The 20,830-nt window shown below is 39.9% G+C and overlaps 1 protein-coding gene and 1 long non-coding RNA gene across 2 annotated transcripts in view; one reads left to right on the top strand and one right to left on the bottom strand.

Annotated features, from left to right (window-relative positions):
- LOC134161970 (uncharacterized) overlaps window positions 1-20,830 on the top strand; it is a 182,197-nt gene that overhangs the window by 146,266 nt on the left and 15,101 nt on the right. The gene's annotated exons all lie outside the window — the stretch shown is intronic.
- Window positions 1-20,830, bottom strand: part of GUCY1A2 (guanylate cyclase 1 soluble subunit alpha 2) — a 147,070-nt gene that overhangs the window by 114,646 nt on the left and 11,594 nt on the right. Inside the window, exons 2-3 of the mRNA XM_062615353.1 lie at window positions 17,215-17,276; window positions 12,554-12,675 (exon numbers count right to left, since the gene is read on the bottom strand). Of these exons, the coding sequence (XP_062471337.1) occupies window positions 12,554-12,675; window positions 17,215-17,276 (184 nt within the window). The remainder of the gene's footprint in view (window positions 1-12,553; window positions 12,676-17,214; window positions 17,277-20,830) is intronic.

Below are 20,830 nucleotides of genomic sequence, written 5' to 3'. Positions count from 1 at the left end.
TAAACTAGGTTATTACAAAAATATTCCCAGGATCTTTTATGACCACAGATGGTCAGATCTGCGGTTAAGCCAAAAGAAAGTACCGCTGGTACACAATGCGCCCTAATACCCTGACTCAGAGGACAGTGTGCCAATTCCTGACTCATTACCTCTATGTCTACATAACATAGTATTGTAATATCTTCCATAAAAATACTCAATATAGCCCAGAAAGAATCAAATTCTAACCCATACCAATAACTATTGTCCAAATAAGACAATAGTCATAGTTGGATAGTAATAGCAAGGAGGCAAGAAATTATATTTGTATGTGTACAAAAACACATATACATACTTTTAAATCTCATTGTTCCATAGAGGGAACTGTGTGTAACTTTAGAAGCCTGTGTGAAAAAGTGAGTAGTCTAGCAAGGGCACCCAAGGCTGTAAGATTGCAGAGGCCCTGAAAGTAGAGGAACTGGACAGTGTCAGAAATCCCTAGGCTGTTCATAGAAATGACCAAATACTGTTACAGAACTATGTAACACCCCACAAAGCTGCCCAAATTGATAGCATAGACAAGCTGTCTTTAAAGGGTATTATAAAATTATGGTAAAGCAGTCAGTTACCCTGGAGCCACTAACTGAAAATAGGGTGTGCAGAACTGATCACTTGTGCACTTTACTGCTACATATGTAAGCACTGTCTCACTATCGGTAATGAGAGCTGTTATCTCAGTATTCAGCCTAAGGTTTTGTGGTTATCTTACATAAGTCTCGCTATCTACTCTGGAGGACTGGCTGTTTGGTGTGGACACAACACACTGACTCCAAGCAACATGAATTATACTACAAAATTCAGGTCAATGACCTGGCTCAAGGACATCCCACTACTTTTAAAAACATTTTAGCTTTGCATTGAGTTTACACAGTACAAACAGAAAATCAGATTAGCTCAGAATATAAAAATAGGTATGCTTGAACAAACTGCTGGTCCATCTTAGCTGAGAATTTTCTCTCTAATAATAGACACCATGAGATAATGATAAAATCAAGCAAAGTGAAACAACTTTCTAAAACAAACAAGTATAACATACCTATCAGAAAAGTTTCTTTCTAAGCCTCATCAAAAAGACGTCAATTTTCACTTGAAGCATGATGGGTTTTCTTTAAATCAAACAACTTTATCACACAATTTTTCCGTATTTCTACAAAGCATTTGCTTTCAGTGACATGCATGTCTGAATTTGCACAACATACTTAATCTGTATTTTAACTGTCTTATTCCTGCCTTTCCTATTTCAAGACATGATGAACAGGATCACATATTTATCTAACACTAGCTCTATGTATTTCATCATAACTTTTTCATTTACTGCCACATAAATGATCCTAATCTTTTTAATATCTTCTCTGGAGTTTCTCTATGCCCCTTTCTCTATGCTTATATCTGTTTAGCTTTCAAGAGACAACAGAAATGACCATCATCATCACAAGGAGAGAAAATGTCAGACTGCATTACATTGCTGTTCAGATGCTCTGAAATCTTGTCTCAGCAGTGACTGGCATCAGATGCTTTAGGAAAACTGTAAAATCTGATGGAAAATCATGAAAACACATGGGTTTGAGAAAGCTTCTCACTAACTGCTACAGTAAATGTTTGGCTTATTCGCTGAAATGGATGGAAGTGCCAGATCAGGAGACAGTTTTACTACATGTAGAAAAACCTGCTTGTTACAAAAATCCCCAGAATTCATTGTCTCTGCCGTGCATACTTTACTACATCTGGAGACCTCCATGGGCTATTTACTATAGTTAAAAATTACATTCAGTATGATTTCAAATTCCAAGAAATTCAGTATTTCCTTCGTGTTTTTTCTTTTGAGGAAAGGACCAATAACATCTTCAAAATAATCTTCTTATAGCCTTCAGGTTACACATATACATAAACAGTCTAATCTTTCCAATCTTGTCTCTTTCTCTGAGTCATACTTCTTTTTTTGTTATTTTGATTTTGCAGTGGGATAATTCCAACTGAATAATTCCAATAATTCCAAATAATTCAAATTCACTGAAAATTTGAGTCAATTTTTAGTCATCAAATCAATGATTTGCTATTCCTTTCTGAAAAGCTGGAACTTCCACTCTTTTTTTTCCCACTGTGGACATGTAATCAAAACTTTCATTCAGTTGCCCATAAAAAAAATAGCATTTGCGATCTGTATGTGTGCCCCGAACTTCCAAATGCAGAGGCCACTGCGTTCCTATATAGCCTCACGTGTGACCTCAATAACCGTAGACAGGCTTCCTAATGGGCACTAACTTGCAATCAGTAGGTAGGAAAAGGTCCTCCTTAGTTCATAGAATCATAGAATAGTTAGGGTTGGAAAGGACCTTAAGATCATCAAGTTCCAACCCACTTGCCATGGGCAGGGACATCTCACACTAAACCATGCCACCCAAGGCTCTGTCCAACCTGGCCCTGAACACCGCCAGAGATGGAGCATTCACAACTTCCCTGGGCAACCCATTCCAGGGCCTCACCATCCTCACAGTAAAGAACTTCCTCCTTATAGCCAATCTAAATTTCCCCTGTTTAAGTTTGAACCTGCTACCCCTTATCCTTTCACTACAGTCCCTAATGAAGAGTCCCTCTCCAGCACCCTTACAGGCCCCTAGTTTCACCAAGACACTTCATTAAACAGTAGTGACACTAAATAAACGAAAATTTATCCCAACACTCTTTGCTGTTGCCCAAGTGAAGTAATTTGTTATTTTGAGCTTCTACTATTTACTGACCTTTTACTAATATACTGAATGAAATTCTAAAAATTCATCAGTCTCAATTTGCTTTCTTCTTGGAAAGTGATCTACTGTGTTCCTACCACTTAATCAACTCCTTTGAGAGGATAAATCACATGTCTTAACTCTAATTAGTTTGGGGGTTTTCCATAGTAGTTTATTTTTGTTGCTTTTTCCTACAATGCTGTTTTTATTGTAGCCCGTACTGGATAGAAATTAAATATGCACATTGTGGAAGGACATAGAGGCAAAGCAACCATAGAATGAAAATACTGCTATGGGCTTCCACTACAAAACACTTTGGAATGTATGACAAAAGTGCTATGTAAGGACAGTTATTATTCTCTGAAAATGTGTCTCAATGACATTTAGAGAAGAGATCCTATACTTATGAGCCAGATTCAAAATTACCAAAGTCTTTAAGCATAGGCTCAAATTGAGTATTTCACTGAAATGGAGCAGAAATAGATGACTTCATTCTGTAATAACATGTTAGTAAAAGGTCTGCCTTCATCTTTTCAGCAGTTCCTGTAAACTGTGAATCCCCCACAAAATGTCAAGGAACTAATACAGTATTTCTAAGAATTTTGTACATTACTAAGTGGAGAAATTAGATAGGAATTTGTTCCCATAAAGAAAATCATAATTCACAGGCTCTTCAGAAACAAACAGAAGATAAAATATGTGATAAAAACCTCAAAGTAAACCATTAACTTGCAGAGCACACAGAAGCAGTTATGAGCTATCCAGGTCTTCCTTCTAGTAAATCCTGGAGGAGATGATTGCAGCGTGGTCAGCATCTGATTCCTTTGGCATAGAAAAATACTTTTTCTGGGATAGCATTAAGTATCTGTAAATGTCAAACATTAAGGGGATGAGACAATTCAATATGCAATTCCAGAACTCATACTGTGGACGGAAGCAGAATTTGCCATCTTCAATTATAGCAAATATCTCTTAAACATTTCTGGATTATCAGATTTCTGGCGCGAATTAGGTCTTTTCTTTACACAGCCTTTTGAACAGAAAGGCAGGTGGCGGTTCAAAGTTCCAAAGCATAGTTTAAGATGGTAGGGAAAGCAATGTTTATTCTCTCAATAAAAAAGGTTTTGATGTGCACAGGCTAATGCTGAAGGTACGTTAGATGAATCATTCGGTTTGTAAGTGAGCCTAGTACCAGTATCTAATTACTGTATAAAAGACTTGGATCTTACTTCATTATGATGGCGAATTTATAGCAACCTGGGAGTATAGATAGTATTTTTGTATTACTCTTTTCAGTGTTTTTTATATACTTACAATAACATTATTTTATACCTTTACATATGGTTTTGACACAACTGTAAAATTTGTACTACGCCTCTCCTATAGTGCCATACAGGGCCTCCATATATTTCAAGATTTCATATGATAAACATGAGAATTACTGTTAAAAAGAATTCTTCGCACTTGTTCACCTATATTACTTGTTTTATCCAATTATAACAAGGTGTTTTCTTTCTTTGTTAAAGCAAGGGTCTCCTCTAACAAATGATGCTTGGAAATATCATTGCAATTACCACCTCTTAGTGAGGACCTGATCACTTGTGCTCAGCATACATGTAAAAGATTCTATTCCAAACTGCTGACACAGGAAACTCAGCTGAGATATTAAGAAAAGGCAATGTTCTTTCACACACACATACATGCCCCTTTCAACTCTTTCAATAGCAGCCAGTTCTTCAGGCAAAGCCAAGCTGTCTGAAGCAAAGCTCTCATCATTTTATGTTGCACATCACATTTCTGGAACCTCACTTCTTAGTTTTGTATAGGGTTTATTAAATGAAAACTGCAATAACTAGGTTGATGATTCTTAAAACTAAGGCAGACCCATTTTGTTTCATGTTCACTCTAGAGATCAAACAGCAATAAGAACAGAGTTTTTTCATTTGCTTTTTTATTAAAATAAGTATGCCGTTAATTGACATAGGGGGCAGAACTTTGCTTTCTGGAAAGAATAAAATTACAGTGAAATTTAAAAACCCATGAAATGCTCTATCATCTCTCATAATTCCTGACATATATAAAGGGCTCAATTCAGATAAGTATAAAAATCTAATTCTACTTGAGTCTTTGTAAGGCATCCAAGACATCTACATTTGCCAAGATATGGGACACAAGGGAGACCTACACATTTGTGAAGGCTTGACAGAGGCCACACAAGATACCCCACAGCACCTAAAATAATGGCAAACACCTACATTTAGTCAATGAATCATGACCAGAATGTCTACTGCTTTATAAATAGACTTCTACAAGATGTTATTGTACATTGTAACTTCAAACTGGTGACTATCTACTGGTAGCTCATCTGCTTTCTAGCAATAAATAGCTCCAATGTGAGAAGAGTGGATGTCAAAGGCCACTTGGTATAAACATTTGTCCTATTCTAATTTAGATTTCAAATCACATGAACTATGTGATTTTTGTTTAGAGTACTCTTATATTGCCAGTGCATTGTAACATCTGCTAAATAATAGGAGTCCTGTGTGTATAGCTTAGACTCCCCAGGATACAGTTTCAAGTATTATTAAAATCCATTAGTATTGCAAGTCCTCTGGGCCATGTAACATTTCCTTTTATGACATTTGTAAACCAACAACTTTAATTATAAATCAGGCCATGTATCCTAAATTAGTTGCGTCCTAATGACTATCTGTAGTTCTTAGCTTAAAGGAAAAGAAAAATGATAGTAATTTACATACCTTCAATATATAAGCATTTATGTAGGGTTTCAGATACTTGCTGAACAGTCAGAGTTCCAAACCCTGTCCATCTTTTTCAGTTGCATCACCTGGTTTAATCTCATTGTAGTCTAAGATCTGTCCTGGCTTCTCCTTTTCAACACATATCCTGCCTCTTAAATTGCAGTATTTCTCATCAGTGATGTGGTATTACTATTTAATAGTTACTAGAATGATCACAAATTTATTCCTTTTTAACTATACAACATGAGTCGAAGCTGAGATTTTCTTACTTTCATGACATAGAATTGTGGAACAGTCCTGCAAGATATATTTAGGCATGAATTACTTTGCTCTATATGGAGTAGCCTACAGCACATAACTTCTTTGGTGGTGACAAGCAAATGTCACCAGATCAAGAGGTCTCTAAACCTCTACACCAGCGATGGATTCCACCTTCTCCTCAGTGTCTTGGGGAGGCTGAATCCAGAGACATGATTGATCTCCCTGACAGGACAGGGCTCTGGGCTGGGATTCCACATAACTTTTTACCGGGATATTTGGGAATCCTTGCTACTGTGCCATATCAGCCTCCAAATGGAAGATGACAAGAAAGATATTCACTTAGAAATGACAAAGAAGCAAAGTCCCCCACACCACTCTCAGAAGCAAAATCAAGAGGACTAGCACTATTATTAACCTGTAAGTTAAGAAAGCCTAACAGAAAAAATTCTTACAATACATCTGAGCCACAGGCAGAGCTGACTTAGCCACTGATGCATGTTGTGCATTTTTAAGGAAAATGAATTAAGTGTAGTAAGGTTTTAGGACCCAATATATTTATAACAGATGAAAAAGGATTCTGTTGTACAAGCTAATTTCTTGAATAAAAAAATGGAAGAGAATGTTTTTCTGTATCTTGCAATGGAAAGTCAGATAGGTGCAATTATTTCTCCTCCTTGTTGAAACAACTATCTAGTATAAATGCATTTGCAACTTTGGGCTGTGTGCCCAAGGTTTTGCAAGCGTTATTTATGCAATATATATAGCATGGCACTGCAGTACATGCAATTTAGATATTGTAGTCTATTATACAAGTAAGCTTTCAAAGACAACATTTCTTCCATGTGGTTCAAGGTTACGTACGAGCACCTATCTCTGCTTTGCAAATTTTTCATTACAGATTTTTTTATAAATGTTTATGAATTTAGGTGACTTTTCATTAGTTTTACTGTTAAAGTTATAATAGATTACAGAGTTCCTTATCAAGATGCAAAAAGGCTCCAAAGGAAATACTGTTTCCATTCAAAGGAAAACAGGTAACTCCCTTCATGAAACTCCCTTTCTTGTTTTCTGTGAAGGATTGAAATAAGAGTGAAAAATACTTGATGTCCACAAAGGATACATTAATTGTGTGCTGTGTTTTAAAAGAATGCTTGGAGGAGGGGAAGTGAAGGCTGTACAGTTTTTATCTAGTTTGTGCATTTGGGATGTGAGAAGCAAAATTTCATATATCAGAAGTATCAGTGGGTTTGAAAAATGGAAACTGGGCACTTGAAGCAATGGCAGATGAAGGAATAGATTACTTCATAAAGCTCAGTAGCACAGACCTGCTTGGAATATCTGACCAAAAGATAAGCAGGAGACAGGTCATGAAGGCTTTATGTCACAAAATAAATTCCTTACAGTAGGAATTACTAACAGAAAAAGTTTGCACCCTTATTTTTTTCTTGCCAAAGTTTTAACATGCAGTTAACTGGAAGCTTTTCCCTTTATTCCGACTATATGTAATTAAGTCTAATATTACTTGAAGTCAAATAATTTCAAACTATGGGGACAAAAGCAGTCCCAAACAGGATTTTCCTGTCATTGCTCAAAATGCTGAATGTACAAATGGTACAAAAACACCTTCCCTTTGAGAAGGTTAAAATCTGAATACAACCGACATGTTTTAAAAGATTAAGAATAAAAAAAACAAACAAAAAAAAAATGTTATCTCCATTATTCAGATAGGAAATTGAGGCACAGAAAGAATAAAAACTTCTCAAGGTCAAATAAGAAGTCTCTTCAAATACTATCTTTCTCTCTAACATACCTCATTATAAATTTACAGTTATTTGGAGAAATATGGTAGTCACCAACATAATATACTTCACCATAGGATGTTTTTTCTTATCATTATATCTAAATTCAGATCAAACTAACACCAACAATCTGCTCTGAACACAGCTTAGTGAGCCAGCTAAAAGCAGTACACATACCAACAGGATAAAAACAGCCAGCATTTAGCCTTTGAAATACTTTATTTCCAACTAGGAACTTTATAAAGACTCCCTGTAGAAACAGATTTCTCTTTTTCCCAACTTCAGTATAATTTCATGTGCTTTTCCTTTGGATGATAGGAACAGGGAAGTGATCGTCCCCCTGTACTCGGCACTGGTGAGGCCACACTTGGAATACTGTATTCAGTTCTGGGCCCCTCACTCCAAGAAAGATATTGAACTGCTGGAGCAGGTCCAGAGAAGGGCAATGAAGCTGGTGAAGGGTCTGGAGCACAAGTGTGATGAGGTACAACTGAGGGAACGGAGGTTGTTTTGCCTGGAGAAAAGGAGGCTCAGGGGGACCTTATCACTGTCTAAAACTACTTAAAAGGAGTTTGTAGCAAGGTGGGGGATCAGTCTTTTCTCCCAAGTAACAAGCGATAGGAAGAGAGGACACGTCCTCAAGTTCACCAGGGAAAATTTAGATTGCATATTAGGGAAAATTTCTTCCCTGAAAGGGGAAGCATTGGAAGCACTGGAACAGGCTTCCCAGGGAAGTGGTTGAGTAACCATCCCTGGAGGTATTAAAAAGATGTGTAGATGTGGCACTTTGAGACACGGTTTAGTGGTGGACATGGCACTGCTGGATCAACAGTTGGACTCAATGATATTAAAGATCCTTTCCAAACTGAAAAAAATCCCATGGCTCTGTGGTTCTATAAGCTTATGAAGGACATTGTAAAAGTGTGTATACACCAATTAAAGAAAACTGAGTCCACAATAAAGCTGTCTGGACTATTTTGGAAAGGATACAAACTTAAATTAAATATTCCAGCCTCAGAAGCTGTCACTGCAAAGGAAAGCTGTGTTATTGATCTGGTATCAGACATAGTTTACAGCAGGTGAACATGATGGACGTGGCTCCCTTAATTACAGTGAACCAAAGCAGGAAGAGTTCTGCTGATGTCTAGACTTGTAGCAGGAGCAACTCAGCAGAGCAACTCAGCAAGGAGACAAGGGAATCAGGTCCTCCCACTTCAGGAAGATGGTGTCACACTTTAGTGATGACTTGACAGGAGGAAAATTCCAGTATTCATACATGATAAATCACATGCATTGAGCTGAGCATACAGCTTGCAGTCAGCACTTTCCTGTGAGCAGTGTAAGCACCAGAACCATGCGGTGAAGCATCTGCTCACAATTTTCCAAGCTTACTAATGATCTCAGCATTTGCTGTCTTCAGATGAATAAGGAATGCCAAATGACTATTTTAGAGTCAGTTAGAGTGTCAGGAGAGGTGAATCATGTTGGCATTATCTAAGGTAAGAGAGCAGGAAGTTGCTTCCAATCACCTTTAAGAAAAGACTTTCTTCCAGCCGTAGACAGCAAGTCCCTGGTACCATTCATATAAATAAACCTGAGAGCCAGATTTGGTTCAACAGTTTCTCTAGCCTCCATCACAGTCAGATTCATTCCTGTCTCCTGTCTTAGCAGTGCCAATTGCTCTGGGTACACAGCCGAGTGGTTACATCCTTCTTGCATAGAAGCAGCTCCCACTAACTCTTATACAACCAGAAAAATAGTTGTGTATGGGAGAATTAATTACACAGCCTCCATTTATTATTTACCTGTTGTGACAGGAGGTGCAATTAAAATTAAGAAGCTGTTTTTACTGCTCATTCCTGTATGCTCTTTTCCCAGATAAGGAGAAGCAACAAAGTACTGCTTTTAAACTGTCTCAGTGTTTTGCTCACACAGGTTTTATCTATTTTTTTGCTAGGAACTAAAATTTCTTATTGAAAAGGTGAGCTTTCCCAAGAGTAAGTCTCTGCAACCTTATTTTCAGTAAAGTTGACTTTAATAATTCCCCAAGACAGTATCCTCCAGACATTATCCCTACACTGTGATCCCAATGGTCTGGTCTGCCTGACACACATGCCCTGCATGGATAACACTGAAAAAGCAGTCTGTTACATTAGTCAGCCATGCTATGGGGCCAAGACTAACATATTGATTTAAAAGCAGTCTGAAGATGAAAAAATATTCATAACTCTAGGACACATATTTTGTATTATGGTGAAATAAGTACTGAATAATTGATTTTTTTAAATAATTTTAATATGGAAATGATAACATGAAAAGTCTTTGCTTTCATGAGTCCTCCCTTAACCAATCATAGCATTTTTTTCTAAGCATTATCATTCAATTATTTTAAAATGCAAACCAAAAAATATGGCAACTAATACTGGGTGCATTTACAATTTAATTTGTTCTAAATTCTCTCCATGACCAAATGTGCCAAGTGCCAACTACAGTCTCTTCCCAGCAGCAGTTAAAGGCAGTCAGAACCTCCCTGACAGCACCTAGCATCTTGCAGAACACAGCACCTGACACCAAAAAAAACCCAAAGCATTTTGAATGTCATTGAAACACAGTGATCTCTCAACTAGAACGTGTTAGCTGTTTCACAGAGCATACCAAGTCTGTTTAACAGTACGAGACAGAAAAGACAGACATGCAATGCATATACCCGCAGAAGGATTTTTAAGTCAGCAGGATACAATGGTCCAGACCGAAGAATATCACCTTACCATATTCCCCTGACATGGAAGGTAAATCATTACCTTTAATTATCATACAAGACCTGATATCAGAGTCGTGCCTCCTGTTGAAGAACATCTCTCTAACTGCATAATCCCATAAAAAAATCACGCTTATATTGTATATTACCAGCTGAAAGGAAACCTTTATTGAAGCAGAATGCCATATTTCATGCCTTCCACCCCAACTTCAGCAGCCTACCAAAACCTCAAATGGAAGAGCAAAGAGGGTTTCAACATTACAAAAAATATAGCCACAAGTGTTATAAGTGCTTTATAAAAGTTTAGAAAGAAAAGCCCAGTACTCAACTAGCAAAAAATGTCACTGTGATATAAACAGCTGATTCATGTTAGCTGGGCCAGAATCAGAGAAGCTGCTGAGAGAATCAGAGCTGAGTTGCCTGGTCGTTAAGGCCAGGTTGTTCATGGTTTTACCCAGCTGGGGTTAGAAACCTCCAAGGACAGAGACCACGCAGAGGTTGCTTCTCTGGGCAAACTGTGCCTCTCCCTGACTGTCCTTATGGGAAAAAAGACCCCATCTGAATGTCTGCTGTTTCAGCTTAGGGCTGCTCCCTCTCCTTGAGGACTTCCCCACAGGCACTGGGGACTGCTGGTAGGTTCTTTCAAAACCATTTCTGCTCCAAGCTGAACAAGCCCAGCTCCTCCAGCCTCTCCCCACAGGGCAGGTACAGTAGTCCCTACCAGCTTGATGGTCTCAACCAAACTTCCTCTGGTTTATCAACTTCTCTATGGTTTTTGCACTCCCAATATCAGATTCAGTAATCCAGATGTGGTCTATCAAGTACTGAGCAGAGGGGGATAATGAATCCCTTCACTGTCCATATAGCCGAGGCTGCTATTGCCACCTTTGCTACCACGACTCACCTCTGGCTCATGTCTCATTTGCTAGCCACCAGGACACTCAGGGCCTTTCCCACAGAGAAACAACTGGAACAACTCTTCATTTGCAAACTCTATGAAAGCAGCAGACAGCAAATGACAGTGCTCCACAGCAGACACTAGACAGCAGCAGGCACACACCTATGCTAGCTCAGCTGCTGTGCTGCAAGCAGTTGAGTTGTGGTTACCTGACTCAGGACTGAGCACAAACACATGTAATACTGGTAAACACACCTCAACCCACATGTCCACGTTAGTATGACTTTCGGCAAAGGCATAATTGCATACGATTAATATATGAGAACACTTCATACCTTAGACCTTACTTAAAGACTTATTGTCAATTGTTACAGTCCTGGAAGTAGAGCTGTGTAACATCAGCTTTGCTACTCTGCAAATGTCTATCATAAATAAATCAGGAATTATCCATTTGAAAAAATTATCTTTGAAAACAGTTACTGCTTTTCCTCCTCACAGTTCCCTGTAAAGTATAGACAATTGCCCCCTGGTTAAAGCTCAATGTGTAAAGTTTACTCTAAACCAAAGTATATGATCAGTTTCATAGAAGTGAAATACTTAACCCCAATCAAAAATTAAGCTCTCAGTGTCAAGCTATGCATTTTTATTTATTTTTTTGTCTTTTTTTGGTAGATTTGTATCAGCAACACAAGTTTGACTGAAAAGCAGTAAAGCTTACTAACACTTAGGAAGGAGAATAAGCTGGATAAATCATATGAATGGATGCAAATAGCCAACTATCTCATTTTGATACCTATTAAGACAGTCGCACTTCAATGGTGAATGACATCATTTTGACATGCAACATTTCTGAAAGTTTATTACAGCAATTATTCTTCAACATGAATGTAAGCTTCCAGAATTTTTTATGTCTCAGGTACATCCTGCTCTGTGTTTCTCACACCCTCTATCCACCAGGAGCATAGATGATAAGAGTATCTCTGGTTCTGTAGAACCCCTATAAAACCACTTCAGATAATTTCAAGACCAAGGCCTGCACAGATGCAAGTCTGTCACAGATATTTGGACTCAAAGCCTTTGAAACTTCTCTAATCACTGAGTATTGCACAATAAATCTCCACTGCAATATCAGGCCAGATTGTCTCAAAGGCACAAAATATATGTATACAAATGTAGTAACAGTGCACAGTGATGTAGCTGCCTACATCCTAAATTTCATTTGTTGGAGCAAGAATTCCTTGGTTCATTAGGACGGTCACTAAACTTTCCTTTCAGCTAAAGGAAGCAAAGTCCCTTGAAAGAGCACATACCAAGTACATTTGCTGTACACTGTAGAATTCCTGAGACATCTTCAGTTTCTTCATTGCCAGAGCAGTCTGTATAGGAGCATCTGTATGATATATTGTGAAAGTTCTTCTCTGCATCCCTGTAACTAGTGAAAAGAAAAAGTTAAAAAGTTGTAGTATCTCCTTATACAAACGTAAGGTCAACAAATGTCTTTCAGAAGCAGTGGTAAAGGGTAACTTTAGCTTCCTTTCTCTCCTCCTTCCTTCCTTCCATTTCCTCCCTTCTATTCATGCATTATCACACATAGATGACCCTGCATTAGTAGCCTGGGTACTTCAAGTATTATACTAGAATCTGGAATATCATCTGTAATGCAAATGAATACATTAGAATAGAATAGTTCCAAAGGGCTGACATATGAGGGAAGGGCATTATACATGTCTGTCCTGGATATATCATTCTGACTGGTGTTTTGTGTGTAACAAAGTTGTACAGTAAACTCTAAGCAAAATGTTTGTGAGGCAGTGGTGAGTATCTAATAAGAATAATAAATCCTTCACACCACATTAGATTAGCACTTCAAGTCTAAAACTTGGCTTTCTCCATGAATGAACTTCTGAAAAGATCTCAGCAGAATTAAGGATGTCAAGCCGCAACTCAATATGCTATCAAGAATAAAGTTTGTGTTATAGCCTGCTTGAGAAAAAGTTAAAAAGAATCCCACCACTGATGAAAGGCACAGAGCAATGGTCCAATCAGCAAGAAAGCAGCTGCCATCTAAATTATTATATTTGACTTGGTTTTGTTGTTTTTCCCTAATTCAACAGAAACAGAACAGAAGCTGAAACTATGTTTAGTTATCATTAGCACCTGCTTTACGAGATGATAATAAGGACAGAAGAGGGAATACAAGTGAAGAAAATATTGCCCCAGAGTGATAATCACTAGGCAAAATATACAATCGATTTACCTCATTACACAGAGAAAAGCTTGACTGATAAGTATTTTATTAACATTTTTGTTATTCTTTCATACTTTGTTTATACTTCCTAAATCATGAATAGCAGTTTTAAGGATTTTACTCTTCATCTGGTTAATGTCTGCATAATCTCAGCACCTGGGTTGCCAGCACCTGTGGAAAAGGACTAGAAAGGCTTCAGAGCTGAACAGCACATTACCCCCAACAGGGAAAATGGTTCTCCAGGGGAGGTAATGTATATTGGGAAGAGTGGGCTCATATTAGACACGGAAAACCCAGTGGTAAGAGCTGGTGCACTCTGCAGTGAGCTGCATGGTCTGCTCTGCTTTCCAAGTCCCCAGTGATGCCAGACCACATACCTGACACACTGCCCAAACTGTCATGGCCCATGGTCACGGCCCAACCCCACCACCATGCCAAGAGGCATGATCTCTTCAGCCAGTGTCACCAACTCCATGAATGACACTACAGCCAATCCTCTCATCTGGAGGTTCTACAAGCCTCAGTGCTGTGTCCTGCACTTGGGTCACAACAATTGACCATACAATGTTACAGGCTTGGGGAAGAGTGAATGAAAAGCTGCCCAGAGGAAAAGGACCTGGGGGTGTTGGTCAACAGCTGGAAGAACATGAGCCAGCTTGCGCCCAAGTGAAAGCCAACAGCATCCTCGCCACACCTAAAATCCTGTGTTCAGTTCTGGGTCCCTCACTACAAGAAAGACATTGAGGTGTTGGAGGGGGTCCAGAGAAGGGAAGTGAAGCTGGTGAAGGGTCTGGAGCACAAGTGTCATGAGGAGCAGCTGAGCTTTCTACAACGGTAGGGGGCTGTAGCAAGGTGGGTGACTGTCTCTTCTCCCAAGTAACAAGTGGTAGGATGAGAGGAAATGCCCTCAAGTTGCACCAGGGAAAACTTAGATCAGATATTAGGAAAAATTTCTTCCCTGAAAGGGTTGCCAAACACTGGAACAGGCTTCCCAGGGAAGTGGTTGAGTCACCATCCCTGGAGGTATTCAAAAGATGTGTAGATGTGGCACTCTGGGACATGGTTTAGTGGTGGACTCCACGGTACTGGATTAACAATTGGACTCAATGATATCAAAGATCTTTTCAAGCTAAGAAATCCCATGATTCTATGATTATATGGTTACATCTTGGCCAGGACAGATCTGATGAACACTTACGTGTTACCAGGTGTCAGTGCCCAGCTGCTGGCAGAGTGGCTGCAGGGGCTGTTGTGAGGAAATATGTGGGCTGCCCCATGCTGAGCACAGCCAGTGCCAGCCGCTGCTTCTGGGGAAATGAAGACAGGGCAAAACATTTCATGGAGGTGTGAGGTGTGAAAGAAACATCCCGGCAGACACCCAGGTCAGTGCAGAAGGAGAGGAGGAGGTGCTCCAGGTGTTGGAGCAGAGATTCCTCTGCAGCCCATGGCGTAGCCCATGGTGAGGTAGGCTGTGCCGCTGCAGCACATAGAGATCCAAGGTGGAGCAGGTGGATGTGTCCTGAAGGAAGCTACAGCCTTTGAAAAGACTGTGCTGGAGCAGGGGAACAGCAGTTTCCTTTCTAAATTGGAGAGACATCAAGTTGATGGATGGACCACTCAGTGGATAAAGAACTGGCTGGATGGCTGCACACAAAGAGTTGTGGTCAATGGCTCAATGTCCAGCTGGAGACCAGTAACGAGTGGTGTCCCTCAGGGATCGGTGTTGGGACCGGTCTTGTTTAACATCTTCGTCGCTGACATGGACAGTGGGATTGAGTGCGCCCTCAGCAAGTTTGCCGATGACACCAAGCTCTGTGGTTCAGTTGATACGCTGGAGGGAAGGAATGCCATGCAGAGGGACCTCGACACACTTGTGAGGTGGGCTGATGCCAACCTCATGAAGTTTAACCATGCCAAGTGCAAGGTCCTACACCTGGGTCGGAGCAATCTCAGGCACAGCTACAGGTTGGGCAGAGAAGAGATTCAGAGCAGCCCTGCCGAGAAGGACTTGGGGGTGTTGGTTGATGAGAAAATGAACATGAGCAGGCAGTGTGCACTCACAGCCCAGAAAGCCAACAGTATCCTGGGCTGCATCAAAAGGAGCGTGACCAGCAGGTCGAAGGAGGTGATCCTGTCCCTCTACTCTGCTCTTGTGAAACCTCACCTGGAGTATTGTGTGCAGTTCTGGTGTCCTCAACATAAAAAGGACATGGAACTGTTGGAACAAGTCCAGAAAAGGGCCACGAGGATGATCAGGGGGATGGAGTTCTCTACAGTGAGCATCGTGAGGCACTGGAACGGGTTGCCCAAAGAAGTTGTGAATGCTCCATCCCTGGCAGTGTTGAAGGCCAGGTTGGACAGAGCCGTGGGTGAGATGGTTTAGGGTGAGGTGCCCCTGCCCATGGCAGGGGGGTTGGAACTAGATGATCTTAAGGTCCTTTCCAACCCAAACTATTCTATTCTATAACAGCATGAGGAGGTTGGAGCAGCAGAGACGAGTTCTTATGGACTGACCACAAGCCCCATCCCCCTGCACCACTCAGGGCAGGAGTCAGGAATGCTTTTATATCAACCCGAAAGCTTTTCTCATCTTATTATATAGGACATCCGCTAGAGACAGATACTACTTTAGCCAGCTCATACTGGTGTTCACAAACTTAGTGTACTGTAAATCACAGGAATTCTAGGTTTTCAGTGTCCCAGTTTTAAAGTTTGTCCATTTAAAAAACTACATCTAAGCCACATGTAGCCATAAATAAAAAGCTGCATTGTAATTGCACACAGGCTTCCCTCAAGGCACTGCATCATCCTCTGAAGTATCCGAATGTGACACTTGAAGCAATTTTTTCAGCAACTGAAAACATTAGCAGCCAGAAGGCTTCTCCCCCTGCCTTCTCCCGTCACAGCTACCTGCCAAGACTGGCTCCCTCACTGCCCCCAGGTGCCACCAGACTGCTAATATTGCAGATATCACCTCCAAGCTACAGCTCCCTGAGAATGTTAACCAAACATTGAGAAACCAGAAAGGACAACTCCCTCCGGTGCACTGAGATCTGAAACTGTGTCATAAACGCTAAAAAGACCCTCATTATAGCTTGAAAATAAACCAAAAAACAAACAAACCACAAAACCTTACATCTGTGTAATTAAATTCAGAGGACAGCATTCTTCATTTGTCATATGGCATAGTCATTGAATGGCTACAGACATACAGCCATTCTATCCTGTCTGTTAGGAAAAGCAAGCTGTGGCAGTAAAATATCATGCAAGTAAGGAAAAGGTTGAAAGGAGATTACTTTAATCTGTAAGGGAATTCCTTAGGTTTTCATGCTGTTAGTTGCTATTACCTTCTTATTCCTCAGTCATCTATTAATTTTCTAAATGAACTCTTAGGAGGTGGCTTTAAGCCCTGTCTCTGCAAAAACCTGGAAGTATGTAACAGTGTATGTGTGTGACAGGCACTGATGCAGGATTTTTAAAGATTTGGATCCTCAAGTCATGGAATAAACAACATTCTCAGCCAGCTCTGTGAAAAGCAAATTGGTATAGATCTTATACTTTTATAGAAAAGATTCCCTATTTTCTTCATATAGGAAACACTGAGTTCTGATGCTCTGAGAATCTGAGAGAAAAAGTAGAAAGCTTGGCATGCAAGGCTGTCACTTGGGAAGTACAGAGCAAAACATTACCACACACCTTGCATTACCTCACATTAACACTTACCCAATAACTTGATGCTCAAAATACTGCAGTGTCCTTTGAAGAGTTTGCCGAATGGTCTGGGGCTATGGAAGAATAATACAAATTGTAAGATTAGGGAAGTATAGTACAGTTTAATTAACAGATATTTTAGCACACTATTTTTCTACAGTTTTACTCCTCTTCCATCTTCTACCTTCCAGAGGCCCACCACAATGATATTATTTTTCAAATGAGGTATTTTTAATCCCTTGTATGTTACTTCACCATTTAAATAGAATGAATTTTGCAATGTGACATAATTAATAGTCCTTACAAGACTAGTTGTGCATAACAAAGGAGCTGCTTCACTATTACCTCTCAAAAACAATCACCCACCAATTATCTCAGTTATTAAAAATAATTATTTTTAAATAGTCTTCAAGAAAACGCTATTACTTTGTGATGAAATTATCATCAGGAAAAGGCATTTGGTTTTTAAACTTTGTATGCTCCTTAGGGCATTTTGTACTAAAGAATATGTCATGGTTTAACCCCAGCCAGCAACTAAGTACCACGCAGCGATGCGCTCAGTCCCTGTACCCCTTTGTGGGACAGGGAGGAGAATCAAAAAAAGGTGAAACCCATGGGTTGAGATCAGAACAGTTTCACAAATTAAATAAAATATTATTATAATTATTATTAAAACAAAGATAAAACCAGAAAGGAATAAACCCCAATAAACACAAGTGAGGCACAGCAACCACAATTGCTCACCACCCAATGACTGATACCCAGCCTGACCCAAGCAGTGATCTGGCCCTTCCAGGTGACTCTCCCAGTTTATATACTGGGCATGACGTGCTGTGGTATGGAATACCCCTCTGGTTAGTTTGGGTCAAGTGTTCTGTCTCTGTTCCCTCTTGGCTTCCCATGCCCCACCTCATTGGCAGAGCATGAGACTGAAAAGTCCTTGATCCAGGTAAGCATTATTTAGCAACAACTAAAACAAACAAACTCAGACTAAAGCCAAAACACAGCATTGCACCAGCTACTAGGAAGAAAATTAACTCTATCTCAGCCCAAACCAGGACAGAATATTATAAAGATACAATTTATTTTGGCTTACATTCCTGACAAGCTGTGACTCTCCAGTAATCTTTTAGATTATTTTATTTTATTTTCCTTACTACTACTGCCAAGGCTATACTTATTATTTTGAATTAATGCACGCGAGATCTCTGAGTAAATAAAGCAAATGTGAAATCCATGTAATTCTATCTTGAATTTTCCAAGTCACTTACGGCAAAAACATCATTCTTTCAAAAAGACTAGTCTGTACAATATCTGAGGTTTTCCACATGTCCATTTTGTTCTGGTGCCAGAGGTTAGACAAAGGTACACAACTGGGATTTATAAGCCTTCCTTTTGTATCAGAGGCCCACAGGGATATTTTGATCAGGTCTGCAGCAGCAGATACTCAAGTATTAGAGATATTTGGTACTTCCCTACTTTTTGGAAAGGATATCTAATTGTTTTGTAAATTAATATCCGAAATGTCCCTGAAACAGACTAGAGGAATTTAGTTCTAAAACTGCCATCATCTTTGACAGTCTCAGATTTTGCTTACTGCTATACAAATGCTGTACAAAACTGTGTAGTTCGGGAGGTGAGCTTTCTACCTGCTCTTGCTTCTGAGTTTGCAGGAGGAGGTATCTGTTTTGATGACAGCAGGAATGAAGAAGTGTACAGTAGGCTGCACTAGGTTTGTACAATAGTAAAAATCTCTTTTTAATACCAAACTATAAGAACATGTCTCCCCTTTTGAATTCAAATGTGTAGAAAGGCATGCATTTAACAAGTGCATGAGCGGACTCAGAAAAAGTTTAGGCCCTTTTTATCATGGCCTGTAATGACAGGAAAAGGGGTAGTGGTTCTAAACTAAAAGAGGGTAGATTTAGACTAGATATAAGAAAGGAATTTTTCACTGTGAGGGTGGTGAGGTGCTTGCACAGGGTGCCCAGAGAAGCTGTGGCTGCCCCATCCCTGGCAGTGTTCAAGGCCAGGTTGGACAGGGCTTGGAGCAACCTGGTCTAGTGGAAAGTGTCCCTGTCTGTGGAGAGGAGCTAGGACTAGACAAACTTTAAAGGCCCCTTCCAACCCAAACCATTCTATAACTATATGAACAAAAATATAAGAAAGAGTTACTGGGTTTTTCTCTAATTCTGTATCAGATAAATACTTCTCTTCCCTGTGGGAGCTAAGTTTCATGTGCTAAAAGGCATTGAAAGTTACACGTTCTCTTGGAAAACACAGTGGAAACACCATATGACTGAAACCATCATGTCTATCTCCCTTCTCAGTGATTCAGGCGGTGTTGAAGCCCTTAGGCCTGCTGGGCTACTAAAAGTGATTCAGCAGCTTTCCTGCTCTCAGCAGGCAGAAAAATCCAGCCTTCACATATAGAAAAGATGCCTCTTCCCTCACTAGCAATGGAGAAAATCCAAATGGCATTAAGCAAAGAGGTCCATAGAGCTGCCATCTCCCATCTCCATACAGCATTTTCCTCAGCCGCACTCTCTACACACAGGACATTAGTACTTCACCAGCAACTCCTCTGACATGAAATAGGTAACGGTAGAAATGTTTGATTGTTAAATTAAATCTCCCTTCCGGCTCTCCCTTTACAGCATGAGTATGGAAGGCAGAAATGCCTGCTACCACAGCAGAGAGAAAATAAATAGCGTTTTATCTTCTCAGGCAGTTTTGGAGCTTACAATACCTGAGAAATCTTCCAAGGACTGTCTTTGCCTTACACACAGATGTTGCACTCCTTACCCAGGGAATAATCGTTTTGATTATCTCAGGATTTGACCATACAAGCAACCCAAACCCTGAGCTTACATCATCAGTAGACCTCCCTTCTCCTGCAGTGCTGAATGAAAGCATAAAAAATACTCCATGTTAACTCCCTCTTCTGAAAGCTAAATCAGCTGCCAGCTGTTTTGAGACAATTTTACCCCATGAACTCATACCCCTTTTCACTGCTATCTCCTATCAAATCTTAGAAACGAAGTGCAGACAAGAAATAGGATTTATGATTAAAACACTGGTCATAAACAGAGCTCTATGCAATGTGCTCTCAGCCAGTATGAAAACTGACCTGAGGAGTCACAAAGTCTTTCTTCACTTCTGACAAGAATTATGACGGCATGTCACTGTGCACAGTTCAAAAGCCACTGCACTCACCTTTTCAGTTTGCTGTATTTCATCTGTGGTGAATGTCATTATGCTGTAGATGCAATTCTGTAACTATGACCATGACTAACCAAAACCGAGACGAGATATGACACCTGCTCATAGCTGCATACAAGAGTAGTTTGCTGTACCACTTCTCCCGTTACTGACTATGCATTGCCCATGAGAGAGAAGGTGAGCAGGAAAACATTTCCACCTCTTTTCTTCATCCAGGGGCAAGACTGGATGGAGGAAAACAGCTAAACCTTTTCCTAGTAGCATGAAACACACAACCTTTCCAAGAAGAATAATTCTGCTGTTCAGGGAGCTAAAAGATAGCTTACAACAGCTTTCCCCCCTGCTATATAAGTGTGCTACACAGGTACCCAGTGGCACTTATTTACTGGAGAGGTTTTAAAGCCTC

Source organism: Pezoporus occidentalis, unplaced genomic scaffold (assembly GCF_034315485.1).
Source record: "Pezoporus occidentalis ecotype Australia unplaced genomic scaffold, CSIRO_AGI_Poc_V1 ctg18, whole genome shotgun sequence".
Classification (NCBI taxonomy): Eukaryota; Metazoa; Chordata; class Aves; order Psittaciformes; family Psittacidae; genus Pezoporus; species Pezoporus occidentalis.
Note: the sequence above shows the minus strand (reverse complement) of the source record. Positions and strands in the feature narration are given on the sequence as shown.